The sequence below is a fragment of the Mugil cephalus genome, chromosome 10 (genome assembly GCF_022458985.1).
Source record: "Mugil cephalus isolate CIBA_MC_2020 chromosome 10, CIBA_Mcephalus_1.1, whole genome shotgun sequence".
Taxonomy (NCBI): Eukaryota; Metazoa; Chordata; class Actinopteri; order Mugiliformes; family Mugilidae; genus Mugil; species Mugil cephalus.
Window position 1 is genome coordinate 11,059,752 of NC_061779.1, and position 15,962 is coordinate 11,075,713.

General features: G+C 43.2%; 1 protein-coding gene across 1 annotated transcript; it reads left to right on the forward strand.

The window, feature by feature from the left end:
* The first annotated feature begins 3,626 nt into the window (after window positions 1-3,626).
* plekhg7 (pleckstrin homology domain containing, family G (with RhoGef domain) member 7) lies at window positions 3,627-15,742 on the forward strand. Its single transcript, XM_047595459.1, has 17 exons — window positions 3,627-3,878; window positions 4,814-5,589; window positions 6,261-6,283; window positions 8,439-8,557; window positions 9,378-9,418; window positions 9,758-9,859; window positions 10,210-10,359; window positions 10,603-10,698; window positions 10,962-11,060; window positions 12,216-12,329; window positions 12,602-12,776; window positions 13,698-13,813; window positions 13,990-14,077; window positions 14,189-14,268; window positions 14,367-14,520; window positions 14,692-14,789; window positions 15,461-15,742. Exons 2-17 carry the CDS (start codon window positions 4,951-4,953, stop codon window positions 15,569-15,571), a joined length of 2,205 nt encoding a protein of 734 aa, XP_047451415.1. The 5' UTR covers window positions 3,627-3,878; window positions 4,814-4,950; the 3' UTR covers window positions 15,572-15,742.
* The last annotated feature ends 220 nt before the right edge of the window (window positions 15,743-15,962 follow it).

The window sequence follows — 15,962 nt, forward strand, 5'->3', positions numbered from 1 at the left end:
ATCCACTTCAGGGGGAGGAGACTGGCGCTGTCAGGGCTGTGAGCAAATTCCGTTCATGACATGTTTTTGTTTTTATTTAGAGCAGGCGCACTGGGTAATGCAAACCATGAAATAAAATGGCAACTTTTGGAAGAGGCTGAAAAGAAAAATGTAAAAAGTTGGAAGACTTGATAGAAATACTACTTTTTCTTTTTTCAATTTTTTTTTTATTTTTTACATTGCAAGTGTTACTTTAAGTAATTTCTGTCTCATATGAACAATCACAAAATATTACAGGTCAAACTCCTGCCTGCTTTACATTTAACGTCTGGAGTAAGCACCCATGGGCAGAAGAGCCGAAATCTGTTTTTCAAACTACGCTGTAATGGACACACATGGTAGTACACTTTAATTGGATTCCCTTGAGTTCATGTGTACTGTTTTGTCTGGTATTGTGTGTCTGTAAAGCTTCTCAGTCATCCAAATCGTGGCGTATTAAAAAAGAAAAGCAGGGCTAAAAAAGAGGCAGCTGGACTCGTCTGACTTTTCTTGAAGAAGTTTCACCTCATCCTGTTCTACAGGCTCCTTCAGTTCTAAATGACTGATGGGTGTTTTTATTCTAATGTCTTGTTAAGAAACATCCCAGGGCGGTGCCCACCCGAAAGTCACGTGTAAGGGGTTAAAGAGACCCAATATGTTTTCCCCCTGTAAATAGTACTGTGCAATGTATCCTCATCCTATATCATCTTTTTTAATTTATGTACTGCTTACTACACACACTCATACATATATGTATATATACTGTTTTTGATCAGTATTCCAGCTGTGATCTGAGCCATTGCACAGAAATTTCATTTGTATGATAAATAAAGTCTGTCTAAGTCTAAAGTACATTTAACCAGTCCTTCCCAACTCTTTTCTCTCATGACATGTTAATAAAAACAGTAACTGCCTGGAGCCTCTTGTCTCTAACAGGTCGAGACTTTGATTTGAACTTCTGTTTAAGGCCCAGATATGATATAATCTCATACAAAGATTAAAGAACGGTTAAACTTCAGACTCTTGAAAAAAATAATTTCAAATGTGCACTGGAGCCTTTTGTTTCTTTCTTTTTGTTTCTCTCCCTCTGTTTACACATGTCATGACCCCGTCCGTCATGATTGTCTAGTGACTCTTTGAAGGGTCACAAGCCTCAGGTTGGACAGGATAACTCAAGAAGCTCCTTTCATTGTGATGAACAATCCAGCAACTGATCACACTATCCCGCAATATACCACTTAATGTGCAATATCTCTTACATATGCTTGTGCAATACTCCTCTCAGTTTTAACTACACATACATGTACCTATATTTTGTTTATGTACCTGCCGTTTTTTGCACTGTCTACATCTCCTTGCCAACGGGAGATGTGTAGACATATATATACATTTATATTTGTAAGCATACCCACTTCTTTACTTGAACACTGCTTTGTTTGTTTTAATATATATATTTTTTAATATGTGTTTTGATATTTTTTATATTCTATTCTTTCGTCCACCCATATGTGCACCGTGTGCACTGTTTGGGATGTTGAATGTTAAGTGTCTGCTGCTGTTAACAACAAGGATTCCCCTACTGATGAATAAAGGCAGATCTTATCTTTTCTTACTTGAGTACTTTTCCTAATAAGTGGCAATGACTGCAGTGATTATGATGTTGATGATTATTTGTATTTATTTTAAATTTGATCATGGTGAGTAATTCAAACTTTATTTATAGTGCTTTACAGCAATGGGATAAAAAAGAAACAGTCCACAATAAAATAATAAAAACCAACAAACAAGTGACAGGTGACTGGGTAAAGCCGGCCAAAGGCTTGTCTGAAAAGGTGAGTTTTCAGTTTAGTCTTGAAAGACTGTTCTGAAGGGTCAGGATTAGGGCGATCCAGAGCCTTGGAGCTACCACCTCGAAGGCTCTGTCCCCTTTAGTTTTTGGTCTGGTCCCATCTCCACCAGGAGATGCTGGTCTGTAGATCTGAAGGAGCGGCTGGAGGAGCAGGGGTACAGACTGTAAAAGTGCCAATTTGAATATTATTTAATCTGATGCGTATCCTTTAACTTTGGTGATTTATTAAGAAGCTTTCACCGCCACTAGGTCTTACAAAAACAGGTTTTCGTGAAGAATAGGGCCAAGGTGGCATTGTACCTCCGATGTTAATACACCAGGGAGCGCTCGAGATCCAACCTGAAAGAGCGCAGTCTCAAACGTCAACGAGTCAGCTTCATCTTTGGGTCTATGTCGCCCCTCAGCGTTCACTTCCCTGAACAAACACGTACAGCAAATCTGCTGCTCCCTGACATTGGCCCTTGTGTTAAACACAAACACCACAAACTGTTATTTCATACTGGCTCCAAAAACCTGTTCTTCAGTGTGTGCTGGAGAGACACAGTGACACATATTTAAGAAAAACAAACATTGACAGATTTCAGAGATTGCTCTGGTGACACGAGATGACAGATTGATGAACAAACTAGATAATTTGTACCCGTGTAAAACTGGCAAAACACAACTAACAGAAAATATATAAAGTTTAAACTGACTAACTATTTACTTATTCTGTTTGTTTAATCATTTTGTACTCTGTAAACATGCTGTGTTATGTGTTCACACAATAAGAATAATGGGTTTTCCCATTAGGTAAATATTGTGCAGTATACACTAGAGTCTGCCTTGTAATGTTGAAACCCCAATAAAAAAATTCCTCTCTCTGTATAAAGACTATATACATATTTACTTAAGTTCAGTTTCCATCTTCTATATTATACTATATTCAGATAGACATTTTTAAGACACATTGAAAACATCACCAGCATAATATAAAGTATATAATGTTTTTTTTTTTTAAATATTTTAATATTTTAATATTAATACAGCATATGACATTGTCATATTAAGTAAATTATAGAGGCTATATGAGGATATACACAACAATCAGAGTAGTCAAGTGTCTTCTGACTCATGATACTGACAAGTATATGGCTAAAAGAAAAGACAGAACTAAATAAACCAAGAAACACACACACACCCCGAAAAAGAGACCCCCGAGAGGAGGATCAAAACTTTGGTTAGTACAGAAAAAAATACAGAAAGAAAAATTACCAAATATCACATAGCAGCTTATGTGATCAATCCGTCATTTAGGTCTCATCAGAAAGTATATATTTATCGAAGGAGAATCTGCACGTCATCCATCTGCAACATTATATAGTCTACTTTCCATAATAAAAAATGACTCAGAGGAGAAACTGATTAATCTCATAAACCCAAACGGGAGTTTTTGAAGTGCAATAGAGTAGGTACTATTTGCAGGGGGTTATATTGCATATTTCACTATCGTGTCCTACTTATCTTTACAACTCGGCGAAAATTGGGTGTGCACACGAGCTCTGCAAACAGAATGACATCAGAAGAGATACACAATATAATAAAGAGATTAAAAAAAACTGTTGTGGTGAGCGCCATTTTCGGACAATGAAAGGACCTCGCAAAGATAGAAACACAAGTTTGTGTGTGTGTGTGTGTGTGTGTGTGTGTGTGTGTGTGTGTGTGTGTGTGTGTGAGAGAGAGAGAGAGAGAGAGAGAGAGAGAGAGACTAGTTGTTCCCATGCAGTCGTCGCACCTTTTACCACAAGTCCCTGGAAAGTGAAGCGCTCCACTTCTTCCTTCACTCACACGCTCCAAACAACCCGACACTACGGACCCGTTTCCTTCACTCTTGTTTAGGTTAAACAGCTCGGGGACTTTGTATCTTTCTAAAGTGATGCGTTTTACACACGGAGGTTTATTTTCTTCATAAACTGCAGCCGGACTGTCCGTGGTCACTCTGCGCCGCCATCCGCTCGAGTTGTCGTTGTTTGTAAGTAAACCACACTCCTTTTTCTGACTTTATACTTCTTTGACGAAAATAAACGCTGTTTCCGCTTTTATTTTCACGACGTTTTGTTAATATGTCGCCCTGAAGTTGTGGACGTAGCCCCCCTAGTTCTTTTTTACCTTGGTTGCCTCGTGCCTCAAGTGTTAACGGCTTTGAATAAACAATGGCATCCACCTGACGTGAGGAACCAGATGGGACAACGATAAAAAAAGAGAAAGTCTGTCAGTCTACAGACTCTAGATCAGAAAGTGGAATAAAGTGTTCGAGCTCCTTTGTTTCAGGATCTACACAGTCCAGCTAATTATTATTCTACACTGTAATAAGTAGGTGTCACGATACTTGAGTCACGATACGATACGTTATTGAAATATTATATTGCCATATATTGCAATATTCTTCATAGTTCACTCAGACATTGTAAATGCAGCTTAAAATACACATATGTACATCAGATGATAGTGATCATTCATTGGACAAATTGAGTCAAAAAACAATATTAATCCAAATGACCCGTTTCCAATTTATTACACTTCTACAGAAAAAGTGGTGGTGGAAGTGCGGAAGTCGCTCAAGATCGGCCCAAAATACGATTTTTTCCTTTTCTTTTAAAATCAGTATTAAGACGTTCAAAATCGATATTGTATCGGAAGAAAAAATATCGCGATGTATTGCCATATCGATATCGATAGAGTTCCTTCATATAGTCGACGAGCAAACCTACGTTAACAGAAACAGAATTGTAGTAACACCCATTCAACTGTAAGCACATTATATCTTCTCAAAAGGTTTCTTTCCTGCCAAGGGACCATTTTAAATCCTAATCAAATGCCATTTTTAGTAGATTAAGAGGTAAATTTGTGCCTAGCTTTCTTTGCTGCTCAGTACTGACACGTTTTCTCCTTTTTTTTCCCTCCCAGGAGCTTGAGACGGTGTGAACAGTGTTGGAATGCAAAAGGATTACCATCTGACGTTAATTCAAAGGAGGGGAAGCAGTCAGACCCCAAGATTACACATTTTCTGATCTTTGGCCCACTAAAATGCCTCTGAGGTGACAATGTCTACAATGAAGCACGTTATCCTGCAGGAGAAAGACCAGGGCAGTGAAAGGAAGCTGGACTGGAGCTACATTGAATGGGCTGAGAATGAAGTTGTCACGACAGGTGTGGCAAATGCCGAGACACAAACGGACTCAAGGTTTTTTGAGGACAAGGGGAGTCAGACCAGCAACCCAGTCATTATGCACATAGATCTCAAACGGACACACTCCAAGCTAAGACAGTTGTCACTGGCAGACACTGACAGCTTCGTGCCACCCTTATTTCAGTTTGACCGCCAGGCTCCAGGACGCATTTCCACGTCTCCCACCTTGAGGAGGATGAGGAGCACCAGGCGCTCTCTTATCGATCCTGCTAGGATGGGGAGCACTCAGGAGGAACCTTCACCTGAGCGCAAGACATCACCCATTTGCTCCCAGTCTCCTGTGCACAGAGTGAAGTCTCCTCTTGCATCGACCCCCCTCTCCGATGGAGAGACCAATCACAATCATCAGGCAGTTTCAACCTCAGGACGACAGAGAACCAGAACGCAAAGATCAAAGACTTTAGACAACAGCATCGCTTCCAACGGACGAGACTGTCGCAGTGCTCATCCTACCCTTATTAATAATTTTGTATTTGCTGATGGTGAGATACCGGTGAGTATCATAAGTAAACTTAACTGAACCAAGCAACTGTGCAAAACTATTTTCGTTTTCCTAATATTCACATAAACCTCTTATCACCAACTTATTTTCCTGTAGTCTGCCCGTGGATTTTTATCCAAAGCCTATAAATTAAATGGTCACACATTCCTTTCTTGAGCACAACCTTCTCTCCCTCGTTCGGCCCTGCCTCCTGCAGTGGTCACTCACAATGCGAGCTTTTGACAGCAAATGAATCAGCAGTTACATGCAATGACAGCTCTAACCAAGCCCACTGCCCGGAGAGCCCTGGGAAGTGCTCTCCTTGGGCCCCTATTCACCGCAGTCAGCAGTCACCCAATAATGGAGGGGTCAGTGAGCGATGGGAAAAGATAATGGGGAGATCTATTCATCAGCTCGTGGTATTCAAGCGGGCACATTCTCAATAGAGTCCCGACATTCTCCTCCAATATCAGAGGCTTTTGAATGCATGCGACCACTTAAAACACCGATTCAAATTTGGTCGTCTTTGAAAGTGATATAGTGGTGTTGGTAGCAGTAGGAGGTCTCTGCATCCTCCACTAGATGCAGCAGTGTACAGTAGGACAGTGCTAATAGGGTGTCTAAATAACATAATTACTGCACTAGAGGCACCACTAATGACAGCTGTTCTTCTTTTCTTCCAGGAGAAGGATCACTGCCATAATAGGTGAGTGTCGCATGGGTGGTTTTGCATGTTGTCTGTGCACCCTGTGAGAACATATTTGCCTATCAGGAATGTAGTAAAATATTTTCCTGTTGTGAATACACCCCTCACACTTTTGCATTTGCGTCTTTGGAAAATTGTTTCATTTACAAAAAAAGGGAAGGGGCTGTAACGTACCTTTAACTTGAATTGATTTTGCTGGAGGCTCCAAATGAGACGATTGGACTTTGGTTTAAGGAGCCCCATTGTGCATTCATTGTCATTCATGTCTTTGTCAGTGGTTCGGGAGCATGGTGGCTGGAGTTTTGAGAGTCCCATGGTTATGCATGGCCTAGACAAACCCTCATTAAGGGTCTATTCCCCTACTGCCACCCACACCCCTCCTAATGAGTGACCATGCTCTTCCCCTCACTGGATAATTAGGCAGCTATTGTCCCGGTAATTACGCCCTGGCACTGTGCCTCTTACAGTGACCGGGCCTTGTGAGACCATCGGTTGGGACAGTTTTGTTTTGAGGCATCATTATTTCTCTTGTTGTGCGGGAACAAAGCACCCATTTTTTACCAGTGCTCCTGGTGGCAGAGGGGCTGACAGAGAGAGCTTTCTGAGCGGTCACAAAGCAACAGGGTGTCATTGTGAGGATGCTGTGGAATGAGCTGCAAGGAAGCGCTGACCTGGTTTAGAGGAGCACCTCTAGACGTGCCTTTTCGTGCTGTCCCATCACCATCTGCAGTGCTCAGGCGCTGTTATCTGTTTTCCTGTCGATTCAGCACGGCCGTCCTATACATTGACCCTGTATCAGTTTACCGGGAAGAGCGCGGCCCTGACAGTGAGAGCAAGGAACAGTCAGTGCTGTGAGGAAAAACTAAACCAGGTTGCTCTCGTACAAGTTGGCCCTGCAGCCATGTGTCCTACATGTTCACACGAATTAGGCTAATATGTTGCTTGTGCAACTGTGCAGTCAACAAGAATGCAGCTACTGTACGAGAGGACAATATGTGCTCTAAGAGGAAGAAAGTTGTGTCCTTTTTTTTTTATAGAAGTGAACCAGTACCAGCACAGTTCCCCTTGCTTGCACTTCTGCTCCAGTTTACGGTATTGTTATCGTAAACAGGGATGTTAGCCTTCATTTGTAAGACAAGCTTCCTTATGGTCTTGATAACCTTTATAAGTCAGATGTCCTTTGACCTGATTGAATGAGGGTATGTTCATAATGTCCCAGGAGTGTGAAAGGGATTCTATAAATACGTCATTATCTCACCTTCAGTGTCTGAACTTTTAGAAGCCGGGACATTAAAATATTTAGAAGCGAAACTGTAGAGCGTTGACATGGGTCACTAACTGGCAGTTGATCAGTGTCAGCGTGCTGAAAGTGAACCTTTAGCAAAACCAGCCCGTCTGGTTGCCGTGCACTTTATTTCTGCTGACTGCGTCCACACTAGCAAGCCTCTTGCTAGGATGGGCACCGCTTGGATTGTGAGTGTTTGTCACAGATCCCGTTTTGCCAGGTTTAGACTCTTTCATATCTGACTGACAGCAGTCCCACAGCCTTGCACTTTCTGGATACTGCAGTGTGCACGCTCAGCGTGAGCTTCCATAACATTTAGCATCTGTTGGGGTGTTTGGTTTTATATTTCGACACGTGAACGTCCATTTTTACTTTCAGCACAGTAACAAAAGCGGAGGACAAGTCATTTGAGAACAGTGGCTGCTAGAGCTTGGCCTGAGGCTAAAAGGCATGCCTGTGTTTTTCCAGCAATGCCTCTGTTACCAACTATGAAAAGGAGACCAAGAGGATTATAACTGGCACACACTGACAGCCTGCCTCCTTCCACATAAATAGGGCGATGTATTAATCAGCAGCTATCCAGACACATAACACTTATCCTTTGTAATTTCTGCAGCTCGTGTTAATCGCCAGTTTGCTGCACAATGCAGATGGCATTTCTGTGGTATTTCAGCCATGTAAAATGTCAAAAGGAATCCGGTTATTTCCTGTGGCTCAAATTAAGTCTCCGCACAATACATTTTTTAACGGGATAATAATTCCTTTTTATTCTCAGATGTGTAATAAAGAACTGTTTGTAATTCAAATGAAAGTTTTTCGATGAGGTTTCATATGAAGACGGGGCTCATCTCTTCGCTTCTGTGTCCCCAGGTATCAGGAACGGAGGCGGAGCTCCGTGGTGGTCAGTTTGTCTGGACTGGACGTTTCACCAGGAGACCTTTTCGTATCCAACGGAGTAGCCCACATATTATCCGATTCAAACTTCTCCGGTAAAATTACAACTCTGCATATTTTAACGGTTTCCGTTTCTCGTTCTCTCTGTGTTTCTGATTTAATCCCAGCAGACCGTTATCTGCCATCTGTCTGAGTGACAATGATTAATAAATCTTGTTATGAATCAGCACATAAGGGGCCTTGATCCTTAATCACACATTGCGGTCACCCGTCCCTTCCTGCTGATATGGTGATCCCAGTCTTTGCCACAGTCTCTGGTTCTGGTTGTGACTCAGTTTTCATAATAGGCTGTAAATAATTGTCTTTGTTATCTATTAGTTGTATTACTTATATAAACAACAAAACCACTGTAGGTTTAACCCTTGAGCCCGTTGACAGAAGAAGTTATTAACATGGTTCTCCTTGACAAAACATGAATAAATGATAAAGCCTGAGTAAACATTTGTTTTGTAGCTTAGCCTATATTATTCATAGTCGCTGTTCTATCTGTGGCTGCTCTCAGTATTGGCACAACGGGTATATCTCGGTTCCATAATGAGATTTTATAACCAGTTTAGTTTATAATTAAATTGCATGTTTATAGTCCGACATATTGCATGAGAAGGGCAGCATTAAGTATAATTAAGTATATTTTATGTTTTTTGGTACTTTAAGGAATGCTCATTGTGTCATTTTGAGATGTAAAACCACCAAACATGTTCAAAAAGCAGGTTTATTTGCATCGTTTTTGAGTCCACTTTATGTTTTGTCCACACTGTTCTGCGTGTGACTCTAATACCATTTGTTACACATTTATGCTCGTTTTTTTTTTTTTTTTTGTTAATAATCATTTTTTTATGTGGACTATTTCTACAGATACCAAGAAGTCAAAGTGGCCTTTTTCACGGCGTGGCACGGTAGGTGTGTTGTCTGTCTGTTAGCGGTCAATGTGTGCGCCTGGTGCCAGTGGTGTGTTTTGATGTACTTTGTTTTAACAGTGGGTTTGGACATTGTTCTCTGACCCACTTCCCAAAGCAGATTAGAGTTGGTTCCTCTTATCCCTGTTGGCCCGCAAAGATTTTGTAATTGGTCAACACTCGAAATGCAGAACTGGAGCCAGAGTTGTTAATTCACTTTTTGTTGGTGCTGGACTGTTAGATGGACTGATGATAACCAGAGCAAAACAACAAACATGCACACACGTCTGCTTTCCTTGCCAGCACGCACGCATAACCGAAAATCTTTTTTTCTTTCAGACTAAAGGGAAGCTACAGACGGGCACAGTGTCAGATATTGAAAAATATCTTTCAACCGCACAGATTCAAGACTGGAAAAACACAGAGCTGCAGAAATACAAGGTGAGAAATGAGCGGGTGGTTAAGCATCCGTTGGGTTTGTTTTGTAAATCATTGAGAGATGCAGATTTCCTGTTCAAATACAGCTCCGTGTTTAACGAGCGTCTCAGACGTGACAAAACTGCATTTAAAGCGAAGCTCCATAATGCAGGTTATGCAAGAACCAGAATTTCCAGGGAGTAACCTGTCAGGCTGACGCTCAACACGTGTATCAACAAACACTGACATATTCTAGAGCCTCATACTGGTGGCGTACTGGCAATGCGCGGTTTTTATACAAACAAACCGGTACGGCCGTCCTGTTTGGGAAAAAAAGTCAGAAAGTCATTGTCTTTCTGTCCATCCGTGTGCAGGACTACTCTCTGGCCGATTTCCTGCGGGACCAGTCCTCCCAGGTGAGCGCCGACTCTGACCCTGCAGGCTTCAAGAGGCACGAGGCCATCTGGGAACTCTTCACCAGCGAGTGCGTTTACTTCCTGGATCAGCTCATGGTTCTCAAAGAGGTGCCTGGCAATGCACGTACACACACACACAAACACACGCAGCACCACAAACAAATAGACCAAACCCAAACGAAACCCAACACCTGCCACTTTGTGTTTTTCCATCTTCTAACCGGATTCCTAGTTGACGCGAAAGTCCGTTCAGGTCGTTCCATTCTTCGCGTCACCGGATTTGAAATTCAATGCTAGCGCGGCAGACAGCCTGAACCTATTCTCCCTCTGTGACTTCTTTGTGCCCTTCAGGTGTTCTCGGCTACGCTCACAAACCTGCAGCAGAGGAACTGCCTGACAGATGTTGACTTGTGGAGGCTGTTTGCGAATCTCAGTGAGCTTTGCCTGGTGAGATACAAATAGGTTGACAGTTTTATATCTATTCTTAAATAATTCTAAATGACAGAGGCATTCCTACCTTGAAAATGATTATTTTTCAGTATAGCATTATATAGCAAAAAAAAAAAAATCTATAACTAATAAAATAAACATGGAAAGCCCCATTCCTTGTAGATAAAGTTGGAACAATGTTCAGATAAATATTGAGCCAGTTAAGTTAAGTGTCTCATGGTCTTTTGGAGACACTTGACACTAAGTGTTTTCTGCTGCAGGTGAGCTTTGGTTTCCTGAACAACCTCCTGCGCGTCATCAGGGACACGTTGGAGATTACAGAGGGTGGCGGGCCCACCCTGCTGGAGCTGCTGAGCAAGGCAAGCATGACTCATTTGTCAACACATACTAACACGGCAACTCCGACGGCAAACATCTCTCATGTTACTCACGCGGTTGTTTAAAGTCCACGATGAGACAAAGGAAGGACGGGGGAGAAATTTTCAAAATCGCTCATCATACAGTTAATTGGTTTCGGTGAAATAATTATGTGTCGGTTTAGAGACAGGTATTCCAAGAAAATGTCAGCTTGGATTTGTCACATTAAATATCGCCATTAATCAGACGTCTTAGACACGCCAACCACAACATTAAAACCACTGACAGGTGAAGTGAGTGACATCGATCATCTGGTTACAATGAAATGTTCGGCCTCTGGACCAGGCATTCACGTGGGTATTACTTGTACATGTGCCACCTGGCTAAACGCTGTTACCGATCGGGCCAAAGGTCCACCCCGCTGCAACAACACCCCACGATGGCAGCAGCCAAGCCCAGCAGGTTAATGCAAACACACCGTGTAAAATGTTCAGGAGCAGCTTTAAAAAACATTAAAAGGCGTTGACCTGGCATCCAAACCTCCTCACATCAAGTGTCCACAGAGGACCCTCCCCTCAACACGCAGGAGTCAAAGCCCTAAACCCTCCACTACCAACGTCCTGGTGCCAGACACCACAGGACACAGTACCCGTGTCCGTACCCCAGTGCGAAGTATGAAGGCCCACTGGAATCTTCATACCATTACACAGGAGGTTTTAATCGATGTGCTTCTTTTATTTTATGAATGCATCTGAGATAAGACACTATCGTCCTTAATTGACCCCTTGTCGGGGGAGTTCAAATGAGACGAAGCAGAACTGGAACAAAAGAGGCAGTAAAGAAAGATACAGGAATCTGTAATAAAGTGTTGTTAAAAACATCATCATTATCTTCCCGATCTCACGCCACAACAACCTTTTTTATAACAGTAAACCAGTTTCAGTTCAGAGAGTTTAACAGAATTCGGAAATTTTTGCATCTTCATCACAGTGTTCATACGTCACTGGATCACTGGGAGCAACGTACTTCAGATATGTTTTCATTTGCTCGTGTGCATCTTTAGCTTTTTTTATTGTTTGTTTATCTGCAGCTCGATATCTGATGTGACCCGGCAGTCTGTGTCCCGGTGTTTGTGTGACTCTTGTGTCTGCTGGCAGGTTTTCCAGGAAAGCATATGCCACTGCCTGCAGAAATACTGCCTGAACTACACCACGGCTCTGCTTTATCTGGACAGCCTGAAGGCCAGGGATGACTTTGGATCGTACGTGAAGGTAAAGGAGGATACTCAGGAGTTAGGCAGCTTAAACGCGCGCGCCAGTCAAACCGATGGCAAGGACACTGTGCAGCTAGTGCCAACTATGAGAGGCGACACATGGGCAACGCTGCCGCCTAAGCAGCAATCAGCTCGCTGTCACAGAGACCTGCCAATGTTGTTTGGAATGGAATGTCACCATTTGTCCCTCGTGTCGCCGCCCTTGTGATTTCCATTTCTTTCAAGGAAACGCTAACCGAGCCTCCATCTCGCCCCTTTTTTTCTCCCCAGTGGTGTGAGAGGAACGAGCAGTGCCGACGGCTGCAGCTGCGCGATCTGCTGGTGGCGCCGCTGCAGAGGCTGACGCGGTACCCGCTGCTGTTGCGGAACATCGCGAAGAGGTGTCGGGCCGAGGAGGAAGCCAGAGGCCTGCAAATTATAGCGGAGCAGGTGGACACGTCAATATGTGAGCAGCAGCACACACGTCCTCAAACGTTAAAAGATGCTCTCGGGCTAATCAGCAGACTCTCGCTGACGGAATGGTTTGTCACAGTGCTAGGCATAAAACTTCACGCAGCTCGTCAGCTGCAGACGACAAACTGAACTTGAATCGTCAGATAATGTCACACATGTCATCGAGTGTTTCTCCAGTAAGTGTTAGCCTGCAGGTGCTTTTCAGACATTAAGATACAAGAGGCGGATTAAGTAGCTGTCAACAAGATAATCTCTGACAACACAAACAAACGGACGGGTTCTTCTCTTTTCGAGCGAACGCGCTTGCATGCCTTGACCGTCGAGTATGCAGAGCGATCTGCCTCGACGCGCAGACCTGTCGCGTCGGTTTACCGCGCAGCTAGATGGGCGGGCTGTGGGAAAAACACGGCGCACCAATTCACCTCAATGTCATGTTGTTGTTTTGAACAAAAAACAAAATGAAATAGCGCAGGGCAAAGTAATGACACGCTTTCCCAGAGCCGCTGAATAGGCGTGTGAGTTTTTACCTCAAGGTGTGTGTGTGTCACCACACCTCTTTAATGGCTGTGACGTGGAGCATCGCGGCTAAGATACGTGGGCCGATGTCCTCTCTGGGTGTGGGGAATGTTTACTGGAAAAGCTGTAATAATGTCACAATACGGTCACGCCCGGGGTTTGGAACAACTATATGTGAAACCGTAATGAGGTTTATTAAGCACAGAATTGCATCTTAAAGACATATTCTGTTGTTCCGTGTAGTGAAAGGCCTCATTAATGTGACACTCGACAGGTTGATTTATTTCGTGCACGTAGAAAATTGCTCCTAAAGGTATGCGATACCTGCCTCGCAAAAATATGTTTGTATTTGCTCTTGACAATGCCTTGAGCACACATCTGTCATGTGCATTCGCAGGTGATTTGGAGGGAAAGGTAAAATGGTTGGATAACTACCAGAAAGTGAAACAGCTGAGAGATGCCCTGGTGTGGCTGCCTGTATGGGAGAGAGACAAGCGCGCCTTCATCCCCGAGGTCTGCTTTCTGTGTGTTTGTGTTCTGCAAAGTCACTGTGTTAAAGTCACATACACGTACCAGTGATTTTTTTTTTTTTGCGCAGATGTCCTTTATCAGGAAGTGAAATCAGAGCTAAACGAACCTATTGTTGACATATTACAGTGCAGTGTGTCATTAGCGTGCTCCTCTTTCAGAACCTGAAACATCTCCTGAAGGCCGTCACCCTGGAGAATCTCATTGCTCAAAGAAGTCTGCTGCACGAAGGGAAACTGGTGCTCACGGGTGAGTGTGTGTGTGCGTGTGTGACCGCCATGAATCCAACGCCTTTCGCGTGATCAACGCTTTGATTTGTGCCAAATCTTATCTCGTCATCTCTCCCCGCTTCGCCACCAGAGAACGCGAAGCTGATCGAAGTTTACCTGTTCCTGTTTGACGAATTCCTCCTGATCACGAAGATAAAGAGAGGCAAGAAGGTACGTCTCACGCCGTTTCCACTCTTGTTCTGGATCAGTGGTTGATTTTCAGAGGAAAAAGGCTGTGCTCACCTCTTGCGCCATGACGTTCTGTGCAGAAGTCCATCGGTCCGGAGCAGAATCCCCTGAGGCTGCCGCAGAACCTGGAGATGGACCAGCTGCTGAAGGATGGATGCACGTTCACGATCCTCGACCAGCCCATCTCTCTGGACCGACTGCAGCTCAAGAACATCGATCAGCTAAACGCCTCCAGTAATGACCGTTTCGCTGCCTAATTTCTCAAGGCGTCATTTGTTTAGTTTATTTTAAGGGAGAGCAGTTAACAATCAAAATATCACGCCGGGTCTCTCTGATCTCCCCGTTCACCGCCAGTGTTGCGTGTTGGCATTTTTTTAATCAAAGGCTGTTCTGCTTCCTTTACAGCATCTGGCCTGCCTCATTCTTTCATAATAATGCACCAGAACCGCTACCAACAGTTTATCGGCGCATTCGTCCTGCAAGCTGCGTCAGAATCTGTCAAGGTACATCAGTTCAACCGTGAACTCATGAGTTTCAAAACACACGGAGTTCAACCAGAGCAGGGGGCGTGACACGGGCTGGTACATACCACATGGATACATCACATAAACACGGCATAAACAAACATTTGTGCTTTTTAGAATCCTGATGAACTCGTTATAAAAGGACCTAAAAATGACTCATCCTGCACTCAGGGTGAATAATATTTTGGTATCCAGCGAAATGTTCTTACGTCCCTCCTCCTGCCTTTGTCTGCCCTTCACCAGCAGCTTTGGGTCTAGGTTTGAACATCACCGAAGCCGTACAGTCAGAGTAGACTGCAGCCTTGTACAGGAAAACAATTGTAATTTTCATGGGCACTTTCATTTAGTTTTACTGTGAGCGCTTCCTTTTTCTTACACATATAATAGACCTAAGAGGTAGTTTTTATCTGAGCTTTGCCGTTTCACCTTAAATGAAAGTTTGTGGATATTACAGTTTGAACTTCTGCGCATGTTATCTTAAAATGGAAAATGAAGACCAAGATAACACGTCGAACACGTCACCAAGTTACAACTACAAAGGAAATTTGATTGACACAATAGATTATTAACTTGGCAAATCACTGAGACGTCTGCTGACCACCTGATGCATGTATTCCTGAAAACCTCTGTGTGTGTCTTGCTCTTTCCAGAGGGTGTGGATGTCAAAGATAGAGGGCGCTGTGACGGCGCTGCTGAAGCTGGACTCTCAGCAGCCGCGAGTCAAGAGCTCCTCAGCGTGGCTGGAGTCTTCCCAGATTTGAGACGTCACACAGCACTAGGAGCCACCTGAAATGTCTCGACTGTCAATGTGCACTTCACTGTCCCCTGAAATACCTGAAATATAAGCACTAGGATTGTTTTGTTAAATAAATGTGTGCCTGCAAAGGCAGCTGCTGCGTTAGAGTTCAATAAATCTGATTACAGTAGTAAAATGTGTTTTCTGTTTTACTTCCATCCATCAGAAACGTAATCAGCTACTATTTAAATTTTAAACTCCATCTGCTGACAGTGACATACGACTGAACACTTAAAATGAACGTTTTATCAGTTGACTCGAAATGAAAACTGTTGCTTATACGAACAAAGAAGAATCTCATTACTTAATTCGTCAACAGGCTTAATTCATTTCCTCTGTGTCGGAGGGTTTGATGA

Bases quoted from the DNA above. Each gene is read 5' to 3' on its own strand.
- plekhg7 (XM_047595459.1), top strand. From the start codon at position 4,951: ATGTCTACAATGAAGCACGTTATCCTGCAGGAGAAAGACCAGGGCAGT. The intron at 8,558-9,377 runs GTAAAATTACAA...CTATTTCTACAG, and splicing joins ATCCGATTCAAACTTCTCCG to ATACCAAGAAGTCAAAGTGG. The intron at 11,061-12,215 runs GCAAGCATGACT...GTCTGCTGGCAG, and splicing joins TGCTGGAGCTGCTGAGCAAG to GTTTTCCAGGAAAGCATATG.